Source organism: Carcharodon carcharias, chromosome 6 (genome assembly GCF_017639515.1).
Source record: "Carcharodon carcharias isolate sCarCar2 chromosome 6, sCarCar2.pri, whole genome shotgun sequence".
Lineage (NCBI taxonomy): Eukaryota > Metazoa > Chordata > Chondrichthyes > Lamniformes > Lamnidae > Carcharodon > Carcharodon carcharias.
This window is the reverse complement of record NC_054472.1, coordinates 54,090,389-54,114,754: the sequence shown is the minus strand read 5'-3', so window position 1 is coordinate 54,114,754 and position 24,366 is coordinate 54,090,389. Positions and strand designations below refer to the sequence as shown.

The window sequence follows — 24,366 nt, the reverse complement described above, 5'->3', positions numbered from 1 at the left end:
TTGAGACAGAGAGTGATCACAGTAAACAGGGCAAATCTGTTAATGGGTAAAATGACAAGATCAATAGGAGATGTTCAAGAATAATTTAACATAATATAGAATAAGTTTATATCCATAAGGGGAAAGAGGTCTACTTGTCAGAAAAGACAGCCATGGACAACTAAAAAGATAAGAGGCACCAGAAAACTAAGAGGAAAAGCATACAAAAATGCAAAAAGTAGCACAGACGCTGACAAATGGGAAAGATAAGAAGAACAGCAAAAGTTGACAAAACAACTAATAAGAGCTACAAAAAGGGAATATGAAAACAAACCTGCAAAAGAAATCAAAATAATCACAAAAATTTTCACAGTTGTATTTGGAAAAATAAGTTGGTCAGGAGCAATGTGGGCCCCTTGAAACTGGTAACTGATTTATTAATGAAAATACATAAATACGGACATGTTGATTGCATCAGTATTTACAGAGGAGGGAGAAGTCAACGTACCAAACATCCCAGTGAAACTAATATTGAATCAGGGACAGGGACTCACCAGAATGAATGTAAGCAAGACAACAGTAATTAAGAAAAAAATGGCATTAAAGAATGATAGATCCCTAGGACCAGATGGTTCCCATTGAAGGATTTAAAGGAAGTATGTGAGAACATTGCCGATGATTTAACTGTAATCTTCTAAACTTCTCTCGATTTCGGGACCGTTCCTTTAAGTTGGAAAACTGCACATTTCGCTGTGCTATTTATGAAAAACGAGAGATGGCAACCAGGGAGCTCTAGATCAGCTAGTCTTTCATGTATTGTCAGGAAATTAGTAGAGTCTATAAAACTAAACACCTTGAAAATTTTCAGATGATCAGAGGGTGCCAACATGGGATTGCAAAGGTAGATCATATCTGATGAAACAAGTTGAATTTTTTGAAGACATGTCTGAAATAGTTGATAGATGAATATCTATGGATATTATTTATATTGACTTCTGGAAGGCATTTGATAAAGTCACTCATAAAAGACTGCTAGGTAAAATTGAAACTCATGGAATTGAAGCCAAAACATTGACCTGGTTAGGAAATTGGTTGAAGGGCAGGAGACAGAGAGTAGGGATAATGAACAGGTACTCAAATGGCAGAATGTGACTAGTAGGACTGAATTCTCAAAGAAGGTCAGGGTCAGAATTAGACGTGGGCTGTCTTGCAATTTGGCACCATGTCATTTCCATGTGGCACCACAATCACAACCATTCTCAGAGAGACCAGGTCAAGCTATGAACGGATACCTGCCCTGAAGTGGCATGTAGCCAATTTAGAACAAATTAATGTACTTAAGGGACCCATTAAAACTCCATTCCTGTGCTAATTGGGATTTCCAGTTGGCAGGTGGGCAGCCCACACCAGTCTGGAACATGTGCAGGCCAATGTGATGGCTCAGCTTTGGAAAGGTTGAGGTGGTGTGGGGAGCTGCATCTGAACCACCGAGGGAACACCCCCTCCCATCCGCCATGCACCCGTAATGGCTATCAGGCCACAGCTGGGGCTGCTGGCCATCCCATGGAGGAGTTGCACTTTCAAGATCACCGCCAGGCAGCTGTGGCCATTTTAAATATAAATAAGATTTATCTGTCCTCTCTCTCTCTCCCTCCAACTTCAGATTGGCAGCTTCCACTTTGTCCCATGGGGCTACCAATCTGTGAGTGTTGGAGGGCCTGCCATTGGCTCATCTGTCTCAGAAGTCACTTCCCATCCTTAATTTGACAGTGATTCTACCCCCAGCCTTTAATTGGCCATTCTTTTAAACATAACACTCGGTGTGTCTGGAACATGCCATGCAGGGTCAGGACTTGGAGCTTGTCCCCATATCTGGTTGCCGTCCCTGGTATCTGTGGAAAAACTTATCAGCCATGATTGAATGGCGGAGCAGACTTGATGGGCCAAATGGCCTAATTTCTGCTCCTATGTCTTATGGTCTTATGTCCTGGAAAAACTTGTTTTGGGGCTTCAATTATTCATTGTGTTTATTAACAACTTAATGATGCAAATTTGCATATGACAAAGAAGGGCGGGTTGTAAACAGTGCAGATGGAAGCGAGATATTGACAGGTTAAGTGAATGGTAAAACTGTGACAAATGAATTTCAATGTGAGACAATATGAGATCATCCACTTTAGACCTAAAAAGGATAGCACAGGGGAGAATGCTCTTGTGCTTCTTACGTTCAATTGAGAGCGTTGACTGGGCATCAGTTTAAGGTTTCACCTGAAAGGTGTCGTCTCTAACAGCACAGCACTCCCTCACTGTTGCACGGTACTGCCAGCCTAGATTCTGTGTTCAAATCACTGGAGTGGATTTGAACCCACAACCTTCTGACTCAGAGGTGCTGATACCGTATTAGAATGCTGCTTAAAAGGGCACAGATCTCACTTAGGTTCTCTGATTTATAATAGTTTCCTTATTTTGAATTATTTATCCATTATTTTTGACTCTTTAATCACCAATGGGCCTCTTTTTCTGTGTGACTCTCTTGACTGACGTGGGAAACATGGCATTTCATGACCATTAAATTGACCAGCATTCTGTCTTCAGATACAGAGTACTTTCTCCAGAGGATAAAGTGCTCTTTTGTAATCAACAGTATTAAAAATCAGATATTAATGTGTCATCTGCACCCTGTGCTTTGATTTTTACATTGATTTGAAGTCCAGGCATCTGAGCCTTAAAATAGCTGAACAGATGCCTGACTCTTTGAAATTCCATCCATTGAGCCTTTGAAAACAAATGACAGATGGCCATCTGTTCTGGCAACTTCAAAGACACCACTGTAATGAGCTCTGAAGGGTTTGTTTATACAGTTGTGCAGCATATTCTCTTTATGAATGCTTGGCTAAGCACCAAACCTCACTGGTGGATTTAGCTCAACATGGATTGTTGATACAGCTGTGAAAGGGACTGAGAAGTTTGTTTGATTGACCGTTTTTTAAGTATTTATGGGATTAATGTGTTTTGAAGAGGTTTATTGAATTGCTATTTGTTTATTTTGACAGTTTTAAGAGCATTTAAAAGGAGCGCGCTTTTTCAATAGTAGTTTGATTGGCTGTGTGTTTGACTGACAGTTTTATGAGCGTATAAGCAGAGCAATCTTTTTCAAATGGAGTTTAATGGATGTTTATTTATTTACTTATTTCATGAGTATTTCAAAGACATCCCAGTGCTATTATACAACTCATGAGCTCTGTTCATGGTGGTGAGTGGGTATGGAGGCTATATGGGGGACATGGAGGAAGCTTGAGTGGTATGAACAAGCAAGGGATGAGGGCTGGGGGCCTGACAGTCACAAATTATCTGATCCAATGTCCCAATGAACAGAGGTGGGCCTTATAATCTCCCCGTTTCAGCATCTGCCTGCCTTTGTTCCCACTCAGACCTGCTTCGGGAGGCAGTAACCCTGAATCTTGCCCAACCCCGACTCCCAGGGTGGGGGGTGGGGGGGGGCGTGTGGGGTAGGGGTGGTGGAATTACATTTGCATGAGGGTTCATACAGTACTCAGGAATGCAACATCAAGAATGGGCCTGACTCACAATTCTCGACGCTATCATGAAAATTCAGCCACTGATATCAGTAACAAGCGTAATGCTCAATGACACTGAAAATCTGTGTGTCATTTCTCGGCACAGTTTCTGCGATTCCCCCACCAGGAACCTCATTTCTGACACCATCTTAGTTCACAAGGTCAAAGGAAGGTTCTCTGATAGGCAAGGAAGTGGAGAGGATCCACACCTCTGGAGTGCCAATTCTTAGAAAGTTTAGCTGAAGAATGGATGGCTAGTAATGTTGACCTAACCATTGTCCTGCCAATAAATATGTTACCAACCCTGTGACCAACTGCTTCCAGCAGCTCCCCCCACCCCCCAACCCCACCGACCCCACCCGTCTTTGTGAGGCACTAGCATGTAAAATAAAAGGTTCCCATTTCTGAGTCAAGGCCAGCATTCTGAGCCTGGTTGCCCTGGTGGACCCCACTTTCACTGCTGGTTTGGCTGCTCTACTGCCCTTACTAGCACCTCGCACCCCTAGACCAATTCCCATGCTACGCTAGAATCTGGTATTTCTGGGTTCCAGCCTAATTTCAATACCATCCAGCTTGATTCCTCCTGAATGATATTCCTCCTGAAGTTATTGTGGGAGTGCATTGTGAATGCATCAGATTTTCAAGGTTTTTGTTTATATATGTGGTAAGTCAGAGTATGCACTGTTTCATAGAATCATAGCGTAGAATTTTCCCCCCGTCAGGGGTTGCGGGGGGTGGGGGGGTGGGGAGGTTCTGCAGGGGCGGGCGCAGGTGGGTGCAGACTGCGCCACCATTTTACGTGGGTGGCCCAATTAATGCCCGCCCAGTGTGACGTGCACCCGGAAGTGCTATGTGCTCGCTGTGTGGGGGGGTGTTGACTGACTCAGGAGTACTCACTTTCACGCATGCACAACCAGGGCAACCAGGCTTAGAATGGTGGCCTTGACTCGGAAATGGGAACCTTTTATTTAACATACTAATGCCTCACAAAGATAGGGGTGGGGGTGGGGGGGGGGGCTGCCGGAAAGCATAGAGGTGCCTCAGGGAGATAAATTTTAAGTTCTAAAAGGTTAATAAAGTGGAGAAATAATTTTTATGACATGTCCCCTCATGTGAAATTGCCCCATGAGCTGGGATATGCATATTAATTTTAATAAAAATTTGTGTGAAGCCTCATCCCGCCTGTGGATGAGGTAGGTTCCATGAAAAATGCGAAGGCCTTAAGGTTGGATGGGCAGCTCAGATAATTGCTTAATTGCCTTTTTAAATGGCCTTATTAGGCCTTTGGCGTTCTGAAAATCTAAATGACGCGCTGTGACGTCGGAATGCACGCCCGACGTCACCCTGCGTCATTTTACATCTCGGCGAGCGTACCCCACCCCCGCTCGCCAAGCCAAAGATTCAGGCCATAGATTCATCCAGCACAGGAGGGGTTTTGGCCCTTTGTGCCTTTGCCCATTTTTTGAAAGTGCTATCCAATTAGTCTCACTTCCCTGCTCTTTTTACAGAGCACTGCAAATATTTACTTTTCAAATACACATCTAATTCCCTTTTGAAAGTTACTATTGAATTTGCTTCCACCATCCTTTCAGGCAGTGTATTCCAGATAACAATTAGCTGCTTAAAGAAAATCCTCCCCCTCACTCTTTTGTTTATTTTGCCAATTATCTTAAATCTATGTCCTCTGGTTACCAACCTTTCTGCCAGTGGAAGCAAATTCTCCCTTTCTATGTTTAAATTTTGAACACTTGAACACAAAATTTTCCCTGTCTGCTCTAAGGAGAAACCCGGCTTCTCTCATCTCTCCATGTAACTGAAGTTCCTTTTCCTAGGTTCCAATCTAGTAAATCTCCTCTGCACCCTCTCTTAGGCCTTGCCGTCTTTCCTAAAGTTTGGTGCCTACAGCTGCACATAATACTCTAGCTGAGGCATAACCAGTGTTTTACAAAGGTTTAGCATAACTTCCTTGCGTTTGTGCTCTCTGTCTCTATTAATAAAGGTCTGGATCCGTACTTTTTTCTTATTAGCCTTATCACCTTGTCTCACCACCTTCAAAGATTTTTGCATGTGAACCCTCAGAGCTCTCTGTTTCTGCACCCTCTAAATTTGTTTCATTTATTTCCCATTATTATTATCAACATCCTGGGGATTACTATTGACCAGAAATTGAACTGGACTGGCCACATAAATACTGTGACAACAGGAGCAGGTTAGAGGTAACTCACCTCCTGACACCCCAAAGCCTGTTCCTCATCTACAAGGCACAAGTCAGGAGTGTGATGGAATACTCTCCACTTGCCTGGGTTAGTGCAGTTCCAACAACACTCAGAAGCCTCACACCATCCAGGACAAAGCAGCCCGCTTGATTGGCAGCCCATCCACAAACATTCGCTCCTTCCACCACCAATGAACAGTGGCAGCAGTGTGTACCATCTACAAGATGCACTGCAGGAATTCATCAAGGCTCCTTAGGCAGCACCTTCCAAACCCATGACCGCAACCATCTAGAAGGACAAGGGCAGCAGACACATGGAACACCACCACCTGAAAGTTCCTCTCCAAGTCACTCATGATCCTATATTGGGAAATATATAGCCATTCCTTTACTGTCGCTGGGTCAAAATCCTGGAACCCCCTCCCTAACAGCAATGTGGGTGTCCCTACGCCACATGGACTGCAGCGGTTCAAGAAGGCAGCTCACCACCACCATCTCAAGGGAAATTAGGGATGGGCAATAAATGCAGGTCTAGCCAGCAACACCCACATCCCATAAATGAATAAAAAAATAGATATGATATAGGAGAGCTGGTGGAAACTTAATTTAATTTAATTGTAAAAGAGTCCTAATGTGGCACATAATATTGAAGAAATAACCACGTTAAAAGCAAATCTGTTGATTACTTGTATTTTGTCAAAGCTTAGTATTTACTTTATTACTGTAATATTAAAAAATGTTTGCATCTGAGAGGCAAAGCATGAAACACCTGACTCGGCACATTATCAGTTACTCTATTGTGTGTGTTCATCTGCCTGCGAGTTTGAAAATACACAGGCACACATTGCTTTTTATGTATGAGTAATTTCCAGTTGTTGCCCCTGGTCAGTTATTATAATCAAGTATTTTACTCAGCTTGCTAATTATTCTTGCATCAGCACAAGATTAAATTTACTAACTGAACTGGTGAGGCTGGAATGCTTAACGTGCTACTTCATGTGCTACTATCTCTGGAGTAGCTGAAAACCCATTGAGTTCTTCAGCTTCCATTTTGATATGTCAGATTAATGCATCCTCCTCAATAAGGTGGGTGTTGTAAGCATTACATGATATTGCTGACTTGTTTCGATACTCAGTGGGTCTGATGGATTTATGGAGCAACCAAGCAATAATTTGAGATCCTCATGAACCAGCTGAATATAGTACTTTAGCAACAAGAAGTAGCTGTGTATGTGTGTGACATCATAAATAGAAAATATTGGTGGATATTTAGTGGAACTTCTATTTGGGTTTCAGGGACCAGAGGAAGCTCGACACATTCTGAAACCGGCACAACTGACCAACACCAGCCTAGCCAAACGCATCCTTTTTCAGTCGGGGCACAGGTTAGTGGATTACAATTTTACAAAGAGAATTTACCTACTTGATTTGTTTTTGAACGTGTACAAATGCAAATCAATGTTCCAGTAAGAAATGTATTTTTCTCTTCCAATACTGTTAGATTACTGTATGATTGCCAAGGCTCATTGTCCAAAATCACTGCATGAGTAAGAAACAATGAGCTAGATTTTTTGCATCCGAAGTCACAGGTAAATTAATTTCCAAATATTTGCACAAGGAATTGTAAGGTGTCACTGTGAATTTCAAGGACGATTACCAGGTAAATAGGACAGCTTTCACTTGGTTCTAATCTTACCTATCAATTATAGCCAGATGACCTCCTGCAATATCTGCCTTCCTGCCCTTGATACCTCTGGAGTTCCCTACAGTTTAGCCTTGGCCACATAGACTTTATCATCAACATGCTGTCCCTTGGTGACATGAGGGTTGTTTAAACCACAAAACACTGGCAGGTTTGGGTTAGGCAGAGGGACCAACCCACCCACTTCCGGCTTAAAAGAGGTGGTAAGATAGGTGGGCTCCCAATCTGCTCCAAGGAGCTTACACTCCAAATAATATGATGAGGCTGCAAGCCTTATTCTTATTCTATTTTTGGAATTTAGTTATGGATAGCTGGAGGAAACCTGTTAGTCACTAAGGTTAATAGATTCAGGAGTCAAGGGCCTTTATCACGCACCTGCTGGATCCAGCTCGTATGCCTGGGTAACCCCTGTGATTGGGCACCCATCCCATGATCTTTCCCACAAGACCTCACATCTCCTTGTGCACCCCCCAAGCACCCCCCTCTCCACCGATCCCAAGGGTCTCGAATTCCTTTCCCAGGTTTTTGATCTCCCTATGCATCCCACCACCCCCACCACCCTATGAAGATTTATTTGACTATGAAGTCTAAATCCAAGTTGCACTAATTTTCAGATATTTGGAGATACCAATAGCTCTTAGTATTGTGGTTCAAGATTGATCCATCAGTGAGACAACAACATTAAGAACAGCTTGTTCCAACTATCCAGGATCACAAAATTCAGCCAAACAAACAGGCAACCAATGACTAAGCACCAGCATTGGTTACATTACCTGGGCTTCAAGAGCTGGTTAGCCAGGTGCAAGGAGTCATCTGTACCATCGCAGAATAGGCTGTCTTATTAGATAACAAATTACCAGCTTTGATTTTCCTGTGTTATTGCTGAATAGTTTTGAACCTAACTAAAGAGGTAAACCATAGTATATTGATGTGCGTCAAGGATACACATGCAAACAACACACTGCTCTCAAAGGTATCATTCATATTTGTCGAGTTTGTCTGTCTACTTCCATTGAGCCTGTTCACAGTTCTGTACACTGATGTTGAGTGCATTTTTGCCTACCACAGTGCAGAAAATCAATACACCTTAATGTGGCAGTTTAGCACTCGTTTGTTTATATATACGACAGAATTTAAATCAAAAACCTTTGTGCTAACATATTTGAATTATAGTTGGGGATTGAGGAGAAACTGGTCAACAGGGACATTAAAAAGCCAGGTAATCTCTCTTCTCTCCACAAAAACACACAGGGGGCCTAAATTTGATACCCCCAAAACAGGCATGGAGATATGCACAATTAATTCACATCCATTGATTGCGATGCAGGATGCACACAAACTTGCTGCTGCCTGCTCATTTGTATGACTTTAATGTCCTACCAGCACTAACTGTACTGTTGTTTGACTGGACCCGGAGCAAGGGGGTTAATATCATAAGTGGCCAGCACTACTTAAAACTACCCTGCATCTCTTAAAGGGGAGGCACATTGTGGCTGGAGCAGGTGGTGACAGTCGCACAGGAAGTGAATCTGACCTGTGAAGCATTAAAGAACAAAGGAGAGCATGGGCTCCAAGGTTTTCAGATGCTGCATTCAGGGTGGAGATGGTGGAAAGGAGGAGAGATATCCTGTGTCTGGAGGGAGACAGGAGATTCTTCACTCACACATTTAGAAGACAGTGGGAGAAAATGCCAATGAGTTAATGCCAACAATCAAAAATCTCCAAGGACCTGAATGCAATACCGTAAGAAGATGGATGCCTCACATTCATAGTCAAGGTTAGTGAATGCATCTTCACAACCCGTATCCCAACTGCACCACTAGCCTCAGACACTGCTCAATGCACAACACTCACTGGCACGCTTTCTTCTCTCCTGCAGGACAAGGTGGCACACAACCAGAGGTATCAGGAGCTAACCTGAGTGGGTGGGTATGCCTGCATGTCCTAACACTCATGGAGGAAAAGGCGTTGGCTATTATTGGGGTGCCAGTTACTGAGACCTTGAACCTAATCCTCCTTCTCACACCCAACTTCCACTCACACTATACAATCTTCTGAATTTCATTCTACAGCTGGTATAAGCCTGCACCCTCTCTATGCCAACAGCCTCAGCCTTGCGCTTTTCTTCTTTTAAAAAATGCATCCTTGCTGGGTGGTGGAGGAACAGCAAGAAGAGAGTAATGATGAACACACACCATCATTCGATTTCACACTAGCAGCCATCAACTTAGATACTTGCACTATAACTAATTTGGACGATAGCATAGAGGCAGGATCTGCACATGATAAGACAACTGAAAATTAAATGTAGTTAACTCTCACTGAGTTAAGAGCCTAGTGTTGCCTTATGCAACAGTGGATAGCAAACTATAAGATGTTCCAAATATTTCCAACTCCAATCTAGAAGGAGCCAGACACATAAAAGTTCATTGACGTGGTCACCTTCACAGCCACTGGAGTGCAGTTCTTGCCCTGCTCTAAGTTGTGGCTGCAGCAGGTGGCAGATTTCAGTGAGGACGTCCTTAGTGAAGAACAAATTTATCGTACATTGTTCCACACCAGGTGCAAGCAGGAGAACTGCTCGCTGAATACCCTGGGTGAATATGGTTTCCTGTTGAAAATCCTTCTGCTCCTCCTTCTCTCTCTTTCAGCAGCTTGCCCTGTTCTGCTTGGTCTCTGTTCATTCTCCAAGGCATAATGGGCTGTAATTTGCCAGCTTCCCAGTATTGGATTGGGGGGTTCCCCCAAAAATGGGCCGGGGGACCCATCTCGGAACTTCACAGGTAACGGTTTGCACGGCAATTGCCCAGATGCGCAAACTTCAGTGGTTCCAACAAGATTACACCAATAGTTACTCAGAAAATGTTAAAAGAATTAAAATTTCTTCTAACTTTTGGGTAACTATTGACACCCCCACACCCCCACCCCTCCATGGTATTTCACAGTCCCCTGACCCCCCTCGGGATTACCCCCACCCACACGGGACTCCTCCCTCCCCTCCACCGCCCTCCACACACCCACCTGAGGCCCAACCCCCCTCCCCCCCCATAATGACCCCCCCCCAACATGACCTGACCCAACCCCTCCTGATACGACCTGACCCCCCCACCGACCTGACCCCCCCACCAACCTGACCCAAATCCCACCCCATACTCAACCCAACCTGGCCAAGGTCCAACACCCTCATGGCCCAACTCGACCACCCCCCAACATGACCCACCCCCATCACCCAACAGGCCCAGCATCCCACACAATGCCCCCAAACCGCACCCCACTAGATGTCTGAACTCCCTGAGATCCAACTCCTGCATCTGCCGAGATTTGACCGCCCCCTCCCCCCAGTGGACCAAACCCCACGCCCCTTCCCGAGGTCTGACTCACCTGACCCCTCCCCCACCACACCCCTCACCCCCCCCGAGCCCCAACTCCCCACCTCTGACCACCCACCCAGCCCTCCGATCTCCCCAACCCACAAATCCTATTCATTTACCTTGTCCCAAGGACCTTTAAATTTCAATGGGACCTTTTCCTTATCTGGCTTACAGCAGCAATGCTGTAAAAAAGGGGACATGCCCTCCTTACTTCAATGGCGCTGGACTTTGACACTGGGCCTCACAGTCGAGGTGCACTGCCTGGATCTCACCCAGCCTGAGTTGGAAGGTCAAATGAGACAGACTCGTAAGAAAAATCATGTAAAGTAATTGGGCACGGAGTGGCAATTGATGCTGATTGCCACGCAGAGGAAGTTACGGCCTGATGTATTCCAAGGCAAATGCCTACTAGTGCATTCATGCCTGGGAGCAGCTGCTTTGTGCAGAAGCCTCAAACTCAGCAAGATTCCTTCAGCACCTGTTGTACCAGTCCCTGCAGCCATTCACTGCACGCACTCTGTTGCGGGGGGCTAAGGGCACATCTAGCACACAAAAAGCAAGCATTAATTTGTATGGTTTACTCTTCATAGTTGTGCATTTATAGTATTTATATACACACTTGTACTTCATCTAAAACGTTGCTCAGTAAAGGTGCAATTTTAACTTAGCCTACCTAGCAGGAGCAGTGCAGGAATGGGTTGGGTTCTTAAAATCTCGCATGGATACTTGTCACACAATTCCTAAACTATTCCTGTCCCACTCTGTGGCCATCTTAACTGATGATGTTTTAGACTCAAGGCAGGTGCCTAGCCCAAGCAGGCATTAAAGTCATTATCCAATGTTATCAAGCAGACACCAACAGGATTTTAGCTAAAAACTGTAAATTCCCTACCCAACCCCAGATCCACCAGTAAAACCTGGTGGGACTGCTGTGCAAGAGTTGCACCTTACTGGATCAGAGGATTTTTGCTGATGCGCTTTCCAAGAGAGTTTGCAGCTTCCAGATCATTACTTTCACACTTTTTTTACCTCCTGATTTATTATTTGTACAAGTATTACTACTTTATTCTGGATGAAGCAGGAATTAGAGGAGATGGTGTAGCAGCGTTGGCAGCAGCTGGGCCTCACAGCAGGCCATATGCAGCCTTGCAGGTCACCTCTTTGGATCTACCTGAGAATCAATACAGGAAGAGTCTGTGCTTGCCTGAGCAGGCTGTTATAGACGTCTACAGCTTCCTGGGACAGTACCTGTTGCTTGCTGGCCCTGGGGACATGTTTTGCCAATGGTTGTTGAAGTTGCCACAGGTCTGACTTTCTTCCAGGCTGTTACTGGGGTCATCTGCCACATCTCCTAGCCTTCAATACACAGCTGCATTAAGTAGGTCACTGACACCTGTTTATCAATGCATCATCTTCCCTATTAACCTCGGCAGTGGACATGAGAAAGCTAAGCTTTTCAGCACTAGCTGGCATTCCTCATGTGCAGAGCATCATTGACTGCAAACACATTACCATCAGGAACCACCATCATCAGGACACCATTCCATATGTGCAGCCATTGGCCGATCACAGGAACATTATCATACAGGTGTATACAAGGTACCCAGGGAACTACCTCAGAGAATTTATCCTGAGACAGTCAACCATCTCCATAGTATTCGATCCTTTGGGAAATATGATAGGATGGCTATTGGGTACCAAGAAATGCCTCCTACAGCCATAGCTAATGATACCCTGAGACCGTGCCACCACGCCCAAGCAGTGCAAATATAATTATAGGATGCACCATAGGAATGCTAAAGCAGAGGTTCAAAGACCTTAACTAGCCCTGGGTGAGGAGAGCTCATTGCAGTATGTCCCGGATTTAGTCTCCCACATTGTAGTGATGTGCTGCATGGTGCTTAACCCCACATTACAGACAAGCCTGCATATAGACTTAAGTGGAGGAACAATAGAAGGAGTCTCAATCAAATGAGGAAAGAAGGGAAAAGGAGAATATGCAGCAGAAGAAGGAGGACCACAACAATACGAAGATAAAAGCAAAATACTGCAGTTGCTGGAATCCTGAAACAAAAACAAAAATTGCTGGAAAAACTCAGCAGGAAAAATCTAGCTTCATCTGTGTCCCCCCCCGCCCCCCCCCCCACCCACTTAAACAGTATATATTTTACTACGTTTCTACTTCTCTTTAGTTCTGAAGAAGAGTCATCTGGACTCAAAACATTGACTCTGTCGTTCTCTCCATAGATGCTGTTAGACCTGCTGAGTTTTTCCAGCAATTTTTGTTTTTGTTTCAGGATCACAACAATGCCTTGCAGCCAGAGATTTTAGTGATCATCTCAATGCTCATTCATCTTTAGATATATCGATACAGGAGGTGAGATTTTAACCCAGCCTGGCAGGTAGGCAGCAGGGCCAGGGGATAAAATGATGAATGTGAATGAGCCAACTGTTTATGAGACACCATTTAGTGGCAATGTTTTGGCTTCAGGCTGACTGAGAAAAGCACAAATCTAATTAGAGAGGCAAGGATGCAGTGTAATGGCATAATTGCAATGCACTACAATTTTAATTGCATGTCAACCAAGGCTTGCACAATCTTGGAATCACTGGTAAGTAATCAGGCCAGAAGAGGCTCCGATAAGCTCTAATTCTTTTAATTTTCATGAGGTACCTTTTTTTTAATTCATTCACAGGATGTGGACTTCGCTGGCTGGGCCAGCATTTATTGCCCATCCTTAGTTGCCCTTGAGATGGTCGTGGTGAGCTGCCTTCTTGAACCACTGCAGTCCATGTAGTGTAGGTACACCCACAGTGCTGTTAGGGAGGGAGTTCCAGGATTTTGACTCAGCGACAGTGAAGGAACAGCGATGTATTTCCAAGTCAGGTTGGTGAATGACTTTGAGGGGAACCTCCAGGTGGTGGTGTTCCCATTTATCTGCTGCCCTTGTCCTTCTAAATGGTAGCGGTCGTGGGTTTGGAAAGTGCTGTCTAAGGAGCCTTGGTGAATTCCTGCAGTGCATCTTATAGATGGTATACACTGCTACTATTGTGCGTCGGTGGTGGAGGGAGTGAATGTTTGTGGGTGTGGTGCCAATCAAGCGGACTGCTTTGTCCTGAATAGTGTCCAGCTCCTTCACTGCTGTGGGAACTTCGCTCATCCAGGCAAGTGTGGAGGATTCCATCACTTTCCAGACTTGCGCCTTGTAGATGGAGGATGGGCTTTGGTGAGTCAGGAGGTGAGTTACTTGTCAAACGATTCCTAGCCTCTGACCTGCTGTTGTAGTCACAGTATTTATTTGCCTAGTCCAGTTCTGTTTCTGGTCAATGGTAATCCCCAGGATGTTGATAGTGGGGGATTCAGTGATGGTTATGCCATTGAACATCAAGGGCCGATGGTTGAATTCTCTCTTGTTGGAGATGGTCATTGCCTGACACTTGTGTGGCATGAATGTTACTTGCCACTTGTCAGCCCAAGCCAGGATATTATCTAGGTCCTGCTGCCATTTGGACATGGACTGCTTCAGTATCTGAGGAGTCGCGAATGGTACTGAACATTGTGTAATCATCAGTGAACATCTCCACTTCTGATCTTATGATAGAAGGAAGGTCATTGATGAAGCAGCTGAAGATGGTTGGGCTGAGTACACTACCCTGAGGAACCCCTGCAGCGATATCCTGGAACTGAGCTGACTGACCTCCAACAACCAGAACTATCTTGCTTTGTGCTAGGTATGACTCCAACCAGCAGAGTTTTCCCCCTGATTTCCATTAACTCCAGTTTTGCTAGGGCTCCTTGATACCACACTCTGTCAAATGCTGCCTTGGTGTCAAAGGCAGTGACTCTCACCTCACCTCAGGAGTTCAACTCTTATGTCCATGTTTGAACCAAAGCTGTAATGAGGTCAGGAGCTGAATGGCTCTGGCGGAACCCAAACTGGGCATCAGTGAGCAGGTTATTGCTAAGCAAGTGCCACTTGATAGCACTGTTGATGACCCCTTCCATTACTTTACTGATGATCGAAAGTAGACTGATGGGGCAGTAATTAGCCGGGTTGGATTTGTCCTGCTTTTTGTTTACAGGGCATACCTGGGCAATTTTCCACATAGCCAGGTGGATGCCAGTATTGTAGCTGCACTGGAACAGCTAAGCTAGGGGCGCGGCAAGTCCTGGAGCACAAGTCTTCAGTACTATTGCTGGAATATTGTCAGAGCCCATAGCCTTTGTAGTATCCAGTGCCTTCAGCCATTTCTTGATATCATGTGGAGTGAATTGAATTGGCTGAAGACTGGTATCTGTGATGCTGGGGACCTTCGGAGGAGGCCGAGATGAATCATCCACTCGGCACTTCTGGCTGAAGATCGTTGCAAATGCTTCAGTCTTATCTTATGCACTGATGTGCTGGTCTCCTCCATCATTGAGGATGGGGATATTTGTGGACCCTCCTCCTCCAGTGAGTTGCTTAATTGTCCACCACCATTCACGACTGGCTGTGGCAGGACTGCAGAGCTTAGGTCTGATCTGTTGGTTGTGGGACCGCTTAGCTCTGTCTATCACTTGCTGCTTATGCTGTTTGACACCCAAGTAGTCCTGTATTATAGCTTCACCAAGTTGACACCTCATTTTTGGGTATGCCTGAGGCTGCTCCTGGCATACCTTCCTGCACTCTTCATTGAACCAGGGTTGATTCCCTGGCTCAATGGTAATGGTAGAATGGGGGATATGCCGGGCCATGAGGTTACAGATTGTGTTAGAGTACAATTCTGCAGCTGCTGACGGCCCACAGTGCCTCATGGATGCCCAGTTTAGCATGGTTGTAGTGCCAAACAGCACAATGAAGGGCATCCTCAATGTGAAGGCAGGGCTTTGTCTCCACAATGACTGTGTGGTGGTCATTCCTATCAATACTGTCATGGACAGATGCATCTGCGGCAGGCAGATTGGTGAGGATAAGGTCAAGAATGATTTTCCCTCTTGTCAGTTCCCTCACTACCTGCCGCAGACCCAGTCTAGCAGCTATGTCATTTAGGACTTGGCCAGCTCGGTCAGTAGTGGTGCTACCGAGCCACTCTTGGTGATGGACACTGAAGCCCCCCACCCAGAATACAAGTGTTGTTGAAAATGGAGGAACACTGATTCATCAGCTGAGGGAGGGCGGTACGTGGTAATCAGCTGGAGGTTTCCTTGCGCATGTTTGACCTGATGCCATGAGACTTCATGGAGTCTGAAGTCAATGTTGAGGGCTCCCAGGGCAACTCCCCTCTGACTGTATACCATTGTGCCATGACCTCTGCTTGGTCTGTCCTGCCGGTGGGACAGGACATAGTCAGGGATGGTAATGGTGGAGTCTAGGGCATTATCTGTAAGGTATGATTAGTGAGGGTGACTGCGCTGTTGCTTGACTAGACTGTGAAACAGCTCCCCCACTTTTGGCACTGACCCCTTGAAGTTAGTAAGGAGAACTTTGTAGGGTTGACAGGGCTGCGATTGCCGTTGTCGTTTCCGGTGCCTAAGTTGATATCCAGTTTCATTCCTTTTTTGTGACTTTGTAGTGGTTTGTTAGAACTGAGTGGCTTGCTAGGCCATTTCAGAGGGCATGTAAGAGTCAACCAAGTCAACCACATTGCTGTGGGTCTGGAGTCACATGTAGGCCAGACCAGGTAAGGATGACAGATTTCATTTCCTTTATATTCGTAAACCAGGTGGGTTTTTACAACATCAACAATGGTTTCATGGTTATCATTAGACTTCTAATTCCAGATATTTATTGAATTCAAATTCCATCATCTGCCATGACGGGATTCAAACCCGGGTACTCAGAGCATTACCCTGGGTCTCTGGATTACTAGTCCAGCGACAACACCACTACGCCATTGCCTCCCCCAAGAGCAGCAGGAGCAACTCTCCTGGTTTATGAAGGAAACCTTGGGCATCCTTTTCCCAAGGCCTGGCCCTGCCCCCCTACCACCCCATCTCCCAACCCCCTCCCCAGCCATAATAGTCTTAACCCTCATCAATTACCTTGTCAGGTGCTATCAGACTATTTCCCTATGCCATAACACAATCTGCTACCCCCATCCTTGGTCTCTACACTACCCTCTCCAACTTTGGGTGGAAGTCAGTAAGAGGACATTAAAATGAGGCACAAGAGTTAAAATCTCCTGGGCCCCATGCTCCAGGGGAATAGACAAATCGCCTCCAGTTTCAACCCATGCACCCACCATACTAGCCAGGTTAAAATCCAGGCTAGGTAATTTAAATTATATATGCTAAATTATACAAGAGTCAAAATTTTCAAGTATGAAATATAGTTTATGGAGAGGAAATAAGCATATATATATTAACATATATTTTAGTGTTGTATGAGGAAAATGAAAATCCCTGATCTTGATAAGGGTGGGTTGCATCGGTTGGGATAGTAGGGGTGCTGTTTTGTGATGGGAAACCTGGTTTCTCCGTGTGCTGCGGAGTTCCAACTCATGGCTAGGACCCCTCTCCCAGAAGCCAGCCTGATTGGCAGGCTTGGCTTCCAGTTGGGTGGGGAGCACTTTGGAATAGTCCACAGCCGCTGGCGGGAACCTGCAACTACTGCTGAAAGTGTGGAAGGTCCAATCCCCTGCCTTGGGTAGTCTTTAATATTGGGTGGCTCCAATTCAAGGGAAGAAAGTAAGCTTGGATGTGTGATTAAGGGTGTGGGTGGTGTTGCTGGCCGAAAGATTCCTGCTCCTCCTGACCCAAAACAGTGCTGTAAAGGCACTTGCCTTCTCCCCAATGCTCTGCTCACCTCCCTTGAAATGCCAGGCGTCCTGAGGCCTCGGAAACCCGGCCACCCAGGATAAATCACGAGGGTGCAAGCCCCATTAAATATTTAAATTGATACATGCCTCCTGGAAGCTGGGATGGCTGCCAGCAGTCTCGCTTTTGTTAAATCAGAAGTTTGTGAGTTGTAGATGGGTTGAGGTCAGGTTTGAAACATAGAAAATTTTAGCTTTTCACTCAACCCCAAACACCTGATTTTGGGATTAAATTCATCCCTTATGCACAGGTGAAGCTGAGTATATTGCAAGATCTGAGAATTTTGGTACATTGCCTTTTCTACTGCCCCTTCTATTGGGAGGTGTACATAACGTTAGTTCAATAATGGATGCCTGCATATGTTAGTCTTACTCAGTGCAATACACTATAGAAAAATGACAACAAAGCATGGATGGAATTTGCTTTTTTGTTTCATTTGAAAAGTTAGGGACTGAAGAACATTGTGAAAAATTTTGGAACTCCTAAAGTTGACTTTGAAGATGTTTGAGCAATTTGAAAGATTGCTTCTTGTGCATATCATATTCTGGTACACAGTGAGTCAGCACATTACATAATTGAAAAAATGGCACTGTAGGTATATTTGGGGACAATGGGAGAATTCAACTCCAACAAAGAGGATAGGTGTAATTTTGGACCATGGTTACACATTTGGCTGAAGCGAATAAAATAGGAGACAAGGATGTAAATGTAAAAATTGAGTATTTCCCTAACCATGATAGGACCAGATGCTCTTGAGACAGTATCTAACCAATGTTAACTGAGACTCCAGTACTATGGACAATTCTGATATTAATGAGATTCTGGATTTATACCATGGCATGACTAAAAATGTAAAAGGAATCAGTTGCCATGTTTTGCAGATTACATTCTCAAATTAAAGAAACTTTCTCACTACTCTAGGTATGGTGCAAATTTAGAAATCAATTAGTAACACATTTGGAGGAGGCCTGAAGAACAATAAAATCCAGGCCAAGCTTTTGCGCAAAGTAATAAGCTGAAGTGGAAGGAGGCCCGTGATGAGGCCACAGCCACGGAAATGGCAGAAAGAAAGATAGTTGCAAATTACAAGAGAGGTTTTTTTCCTGAGCCAGAGGGTAGGTCCACCGGATTTCAGCGAACTATTGGTCTTGGCAGCCTGGTTCACAGTCTCAGAGTCAGAAATTTAGATGTTACTGTTCCATGGTAGTCACCAACTATTTAAATCACCCCCCTTCCAGTCGAAATGCTATGCCTGTGGGTAAGTCAGTCATATCCAGACGACATGCAGGAATAGAGGAAACAGCAATGCTCTAGATTGTGGTGAAGCTCCAGGTCACAACCATCACCAAGTCAATGTTGTAGTACATCTAAAGCTAGTTCAGGAGTCTGGAAATCCTCAAATGTACAGATGATTGTTATGAAAACAGAAGTTTATTTTATCGAGCAGGAGGATCAAGAGTAATACTTGGTCAAACAGTAAATAAAAAAGCTCATGGAAGATGTGCGTAATAAAGATGAAGATAAAATTTCAGTGCCCACAGTAGAAATGAAAGTCAGAGATTCATAACTTACATTCATCGCTGATACAGCTGCAGCCATGTCTATTATCTCAGGAGAGTTCAAGAAGTCTCTAAATCATATTCCTTTATGTAAAATTGCTGTGAAACTGACTAGTTACTCCAATGACAGTATTTCAGTGCTAGGTCAAGTTAGTGTTGTTAGGGTGGAATACAATAATAAGTCCTATAACTTTCCTTTGGTAGTAGTAGGAGGGAACAAACTCTCCTGATGGGAAGGAATTGGCTTATGTATGAAATTACAGTTCAACTTGACTGAGTTAAGTATAGTAGGAATCAGTAAGAGGACATCTGACATTGAGAAAGTGCTAAGCGATCACAAAGTGGTCTTTGAGCAAGGAGAACCAAATGATAAAATTAGTCATCAGTATGATATTAAATATCATATGTCAGCAGATTATGGAAATTTGGATGTTCTTTCGAGATTTCCCTTAAAGACTGATTCATTTCTAGCTACTGAATTACCTATGAATTACTTTACATACATAAATGACATGTCAGTGTCTGCCAGAGAAATTAGTGAAGAAACTCGCAAGGATGTGGTGCTCAGTAAAGTGCTCAATTATGTCATGAATAGCTGACATAAAGAGTATGATGATGAAAAATTGCAGGAGTATTTCACAAATAGAAATGAGCTAAATGTAGATCAAGGTTGTATCCTATGAGGTTTAATAGTTATTATAGCACTAAGGTTTAGAGAGAGATTTTTCGAGGAACTTCATGAAAAGCACAGAGGGATTGTCCATATTAAAGCAGCAGCAGAAAGCTATCTTCAGTATCCAAAGCTAGATAGAGATATTGACATGTTTGTGAACAGTTGTGAAGTGTGTCTCAGAAGGAGAAATGATCCAACTAAGGTGCCTTTCATTCTATGGTCAAACTCAAGAAACACATGGGAACGAGTACATGTTAATTTATTTGAAATGGAACGGAAAGAGAACCTTGCTTTGATTGATAGTGACAGCAAGTGATAAATGTTGAGTCATGCCCAAAGCTACAAGTGCCAAAACTATTGAGGTTTTGAGAAGTTAGTTTGCAATTTGTCAGTTGCCAGAAGTGTTGGTGCCGGATAATGGTTTACAGTTAATGTCAGAAGAGTTTGAAATATTTCTGAGTAAGAATGGAGTCAAACACAGTCTAATACAGCCATATCACCCAACATCGAATGGTGTTGCTGAAAGAAGAGTACAGATTGTGAAGAAGTCTTTGCAGAAGTATTTGTTGGGTGACAAGCCAGGCAATCATTTCTACATTTCTTTTTGATACAGGCTAGACAATTTTCTGCTGTCTAACAAAATAACCCTACAGTCTACAACAGGTTGCTCACCTTATGAGTTAGAGTTTAAACATGCCCCTAGTACAAGGTTCAGTTTGCTTAAGTCTGGCATCAATAGCAAAGTAAGAGAAAAGCAAGACAAAGTGAAGTTGAGTCATGATACATGAGGCATGAAACTTAGAGAATTCAGTACTGGTCAGAAGGATATAGTGAAAAACCACCGAGATGATAAGAAGTATGTGATTGGAGTTTTTGTAAAAAGACTACATGCATTCATATGTCTAGTGAAGATTGGAGAGATTCAGGCAGTGTCATAGATCATTTGAAAGAGGAAACCTGACAAAGGGAGAGCAGGATAAACTTCCTATCATTCAAATTCTCCTTACAGCCCAAAGTGAAAGTCAGAAACAAAGTGAAAATCAAAAGAAGTTGAAAGTTTGCTGGTATTACAAAATCCACTGATAAAGCAAAGTGAGTCAGAGTCTTTAAGACAAATCAATCAATGTCACAGCCTCAACCATTAAGTGGAATTGATGGTCAAAGTTCAGTTTGACACAGTCAGAGATGTTGAGAGAGCAGAGTCAAGGAAATGGAAGGAAATACCCAGACAGAAAGAGAAAGAATCCAGATTGGCTGTATGTAGGAAGGAAAAAGAACTAGGCTGTTCTTTTCATTACTTCCTGTCAGATTATGATCTTTTTGTTCTATACATATTGGTGTTAAGGGAAACCATTTCTTTTACATATAAATTACTCTGGAAGTATCGATCATACGTGTTTTGGTTGTGATAAAACAGGTGTGCAACTAATCCTGTTATCTGTTTAGGTATTGTTGATTTTGTTGTATTCTGAGAACTTATGTATATGTACAATTTTACATTTTAAAGTAATTTTTTAAATGGGATTTGCAAGATGAATATTTTGTGATTTGTCCTCTCTGCTGCCCTCTCTGTTGGAAAGGTGTAAATAAAGTTAGTTCAATCATAGCTGCCTACAGCTGAGCATGTGTTAGTCTTACTCAGTGCAATACACAACAGAAAGTATATGCTGATTGGCTCAAATGTGTAAAATATGTCAAACGACTTGTGAATGACCTGCATGTCTTGTAACTGACACACTTGCTTTCAGTAAGTATTAATTGTTGATAACATTCCTAAAAAGAACTACACCCTAAGTCCCACCATGAGTAAACCTGTAAGATTTCTTCCAGAATTAATTTAGGGCAGAATTTTCTGCTCATCGTGCAGACGCGCGCCCGACAAGCTCGAGTATAAAATAGCGCGTGATGACATCGAGTGAGGTCCCAACATCATCGCACACTTGTGCAATATTTCGGTCAGCGCGCGCGTGCAGGTGCCGGAACCTCCCCCGCCATTAATTAAGAGGCCGGTTAGGGCCATTAAAAAGGCAATTGATGATGATTTTACATTGCCCATGCAATTTCGTGCTCATCTCATGGGCAAAACGGGCAGGCGGCCAACCGACATTTTCAAAAAACTCATCCACAAGTGGGACAAAAAGGGTCAGAAGCATTGCTAGTGTGAGTAGTGAGGAGTTTGGTAGATAGTTTGCTGCTGGTGACTTATTGGTATATGGCAGCTGCATCTCTGTTCGGGGCTTCATTGATAGCATTTCCAGGCTTCATTTCAGGATTCCTTGGTGTCTCTAAGGACCCCGGAGAATCCAGACCATGTGGACCCTTCCATGAATCAGCTATTCCCTGGTAATGGGGATTGTGGTCTCTGTTGGTGGCACCTCCTCTGAGAAAGAAGGGGGGGGGTGCAGAAGTGAGAGGAGGCTAAGTCTCCCAATGCGGCTTCCAGGGAAGCAACCTCTGGGAGGAGAGGCACAGGCACAGAAGGTGCAGGGCTAGCAGGTATTCCAAGGTGGAAGAGGCTGCAGAAGATGCCACTATCCTGCTGCCAAGTATTACAGGCAGCGACGCAGCTACCTCAGTATGTCTGAGGTGCAATGCCAAAGGGAGACTGTGACCTCCATCTGTCAGATGATTGGGCCTGAGATCACCTCCGACTGTGTAGATGGGACTCCATACCAGTGAGGTCACAGTGGCCCTCAACTTCTATGCACCTGGCTCTCTCCAAGGGTCAGTGGGGGATCTGTGTGGAGTCTTCCAATCAGCTTTCCATTCTTGCTTCAAGCTGATGACAGAAGCTCTGTTCAGGCAGGTATTGACTCTCATTCATTTCTGTACAGACGAGGCCAGCCAGGCACAGGGAGCCAGAGGCTTTGCAGTGATTGCTGGCTTCCCCCTCATCCAGGGCGCAATCGACTGCACACATGTGGCCATCAAGTCACCAGTGGGTCAGCCTGGTGCCTTGTCAACAGCAAGGGCTTCCACTCCCTGAACATGCAGATAGTATGTGACCATAGGATGAATATTCTGCAAGCCTGTGCAAGGTACCCTGGCAGCTCCCATGATGCTTACATTCTGAGACACTCCCAGGTGCTGACACCCTTCAATGCTCCAGCCCGGCTGGATGGATGGCTACTGGGTTTCAAGGGCTATCCCTTGAAAAGGTTGCTTATGGCGCCTCTCCACCACTCAAGAACAGAGGCAGAGCAGCATTAAAACAGGAGCCATGCCTCCACAAGGGCAGTGGTAGACAGAACCATGAATCTGAAGATGCGCTTCTGATGCTAGGACTATTCAGGGGAAGCACGGCAATACCCCCCAGACCGGGTGTCACTGATATGGTTGCACGCTGCGCTCTCCACAATCTGGCATTGGCAAGGGGGGCCCCACTGGAGGACGAGGATCTTGATGCAGCTGTACAGGCCACAGACAATGAATCCAGTAGTGAGTCAGAAGAGGATCACGGTGAGGAGAACACTGAGGCCATGGAGGCAGACCTCTGTAACCTCCAGGGATGCCTTGACCCCACACTTCTTCAGCTAGGCTGCCAAATAAGCGCTACCACCTCATGCCAGGCCTGCCACCTCCATCCAGGATGTCTGAAATGACCCTTTCCTTTGACCCCAAATTCCACTCAGTGCCTGCTCAATAAAGTTTCAAGCCACCCACGTCCAGCTTTACATACTGGCGTACCCTGCACCACATTAAATAAAAAGGTGAAGCATACTCAGACTATTACAAAAAAAGAAAATTTATCTCATATTGACACACAACACAAATTAATAGAACCTTTCCTGGTCTTCAACCCCAGACCAGTTAAACATAAACAAAACATTACACAACAGAAGATCACCCTTGCCCAGTCCCCCTTGTGCTCATGGTGCCTTAGACTTACGTTTGCGAGTGCTACATCTGGTTCCTCCACCTTTGCTGGCACCGGCATTGAAGACACCCTGCTGACCCTGCTGTCTTGTTGGCCTTGATCACCTTGGCGGTCGTCCTCTGGTCAGTGGAGCCTGTGCTGGCCCCGCCTGGGAGGGAGCAGCCAGTGCCATGGCTGACATCTCCCCAGTCGCTGCAGCCTCATCAGATGTCACGGTCACTGGCAGAGGGGCAGGGGAGCTGCTGCCATCATTCAGAGTGCCCTGAGAGGAGCCCACAGAGACGACAAGCAGCTCATGCACCAATGTGAATTTGCTTTGGACCTCCATGCTCGCCATTGATGGATGGGCACCCAGCTGGGATACTGGGTGCCTCATCCATCTCCCACACTGACACTGATCACCAGAGGTCAATGCCTGTGTGAGGGCTTGCAGGTCCGAACACAACCCCAGGGACCCCTGATTCACCTTCTGTCACCACTCTCTCAATGGAGGAGGCATTGCGCTCGGCCATGAAGGTCACCACAGTGCTCATGCTCCGCATGGACTCCTCCATAATGGGGATCATGGCACGCAGACACTCATGGATCTCCGCTAGATCCTCCCAGACATCTCACA

General features: G+C 44.8%; 1 protein-coding gene across 1 annotated transcript in view; it reads left to right on the top strand.

Moving 5' to 3' along the window:
- pou6f2 (POU class 6 homeobox 2) overlaps positions 1 to 24,366 on the top strand; it is a 1,008,671-nt gene that overhangs the window by 486,297 nt on the left and 498,008 nt on the right. Inside the window, exon 4 of the mRNA XM_041189250.1 lies at positions 7,069 to 7,157. Within this exon, the coding sequence (XP_041045184.1) occupies positions 7,069 to 7,157 (89 nt within the window). The remainder of the gene's footprint in view (positions 1 to 7,068; positions 7,158 to 24,366) is intronic.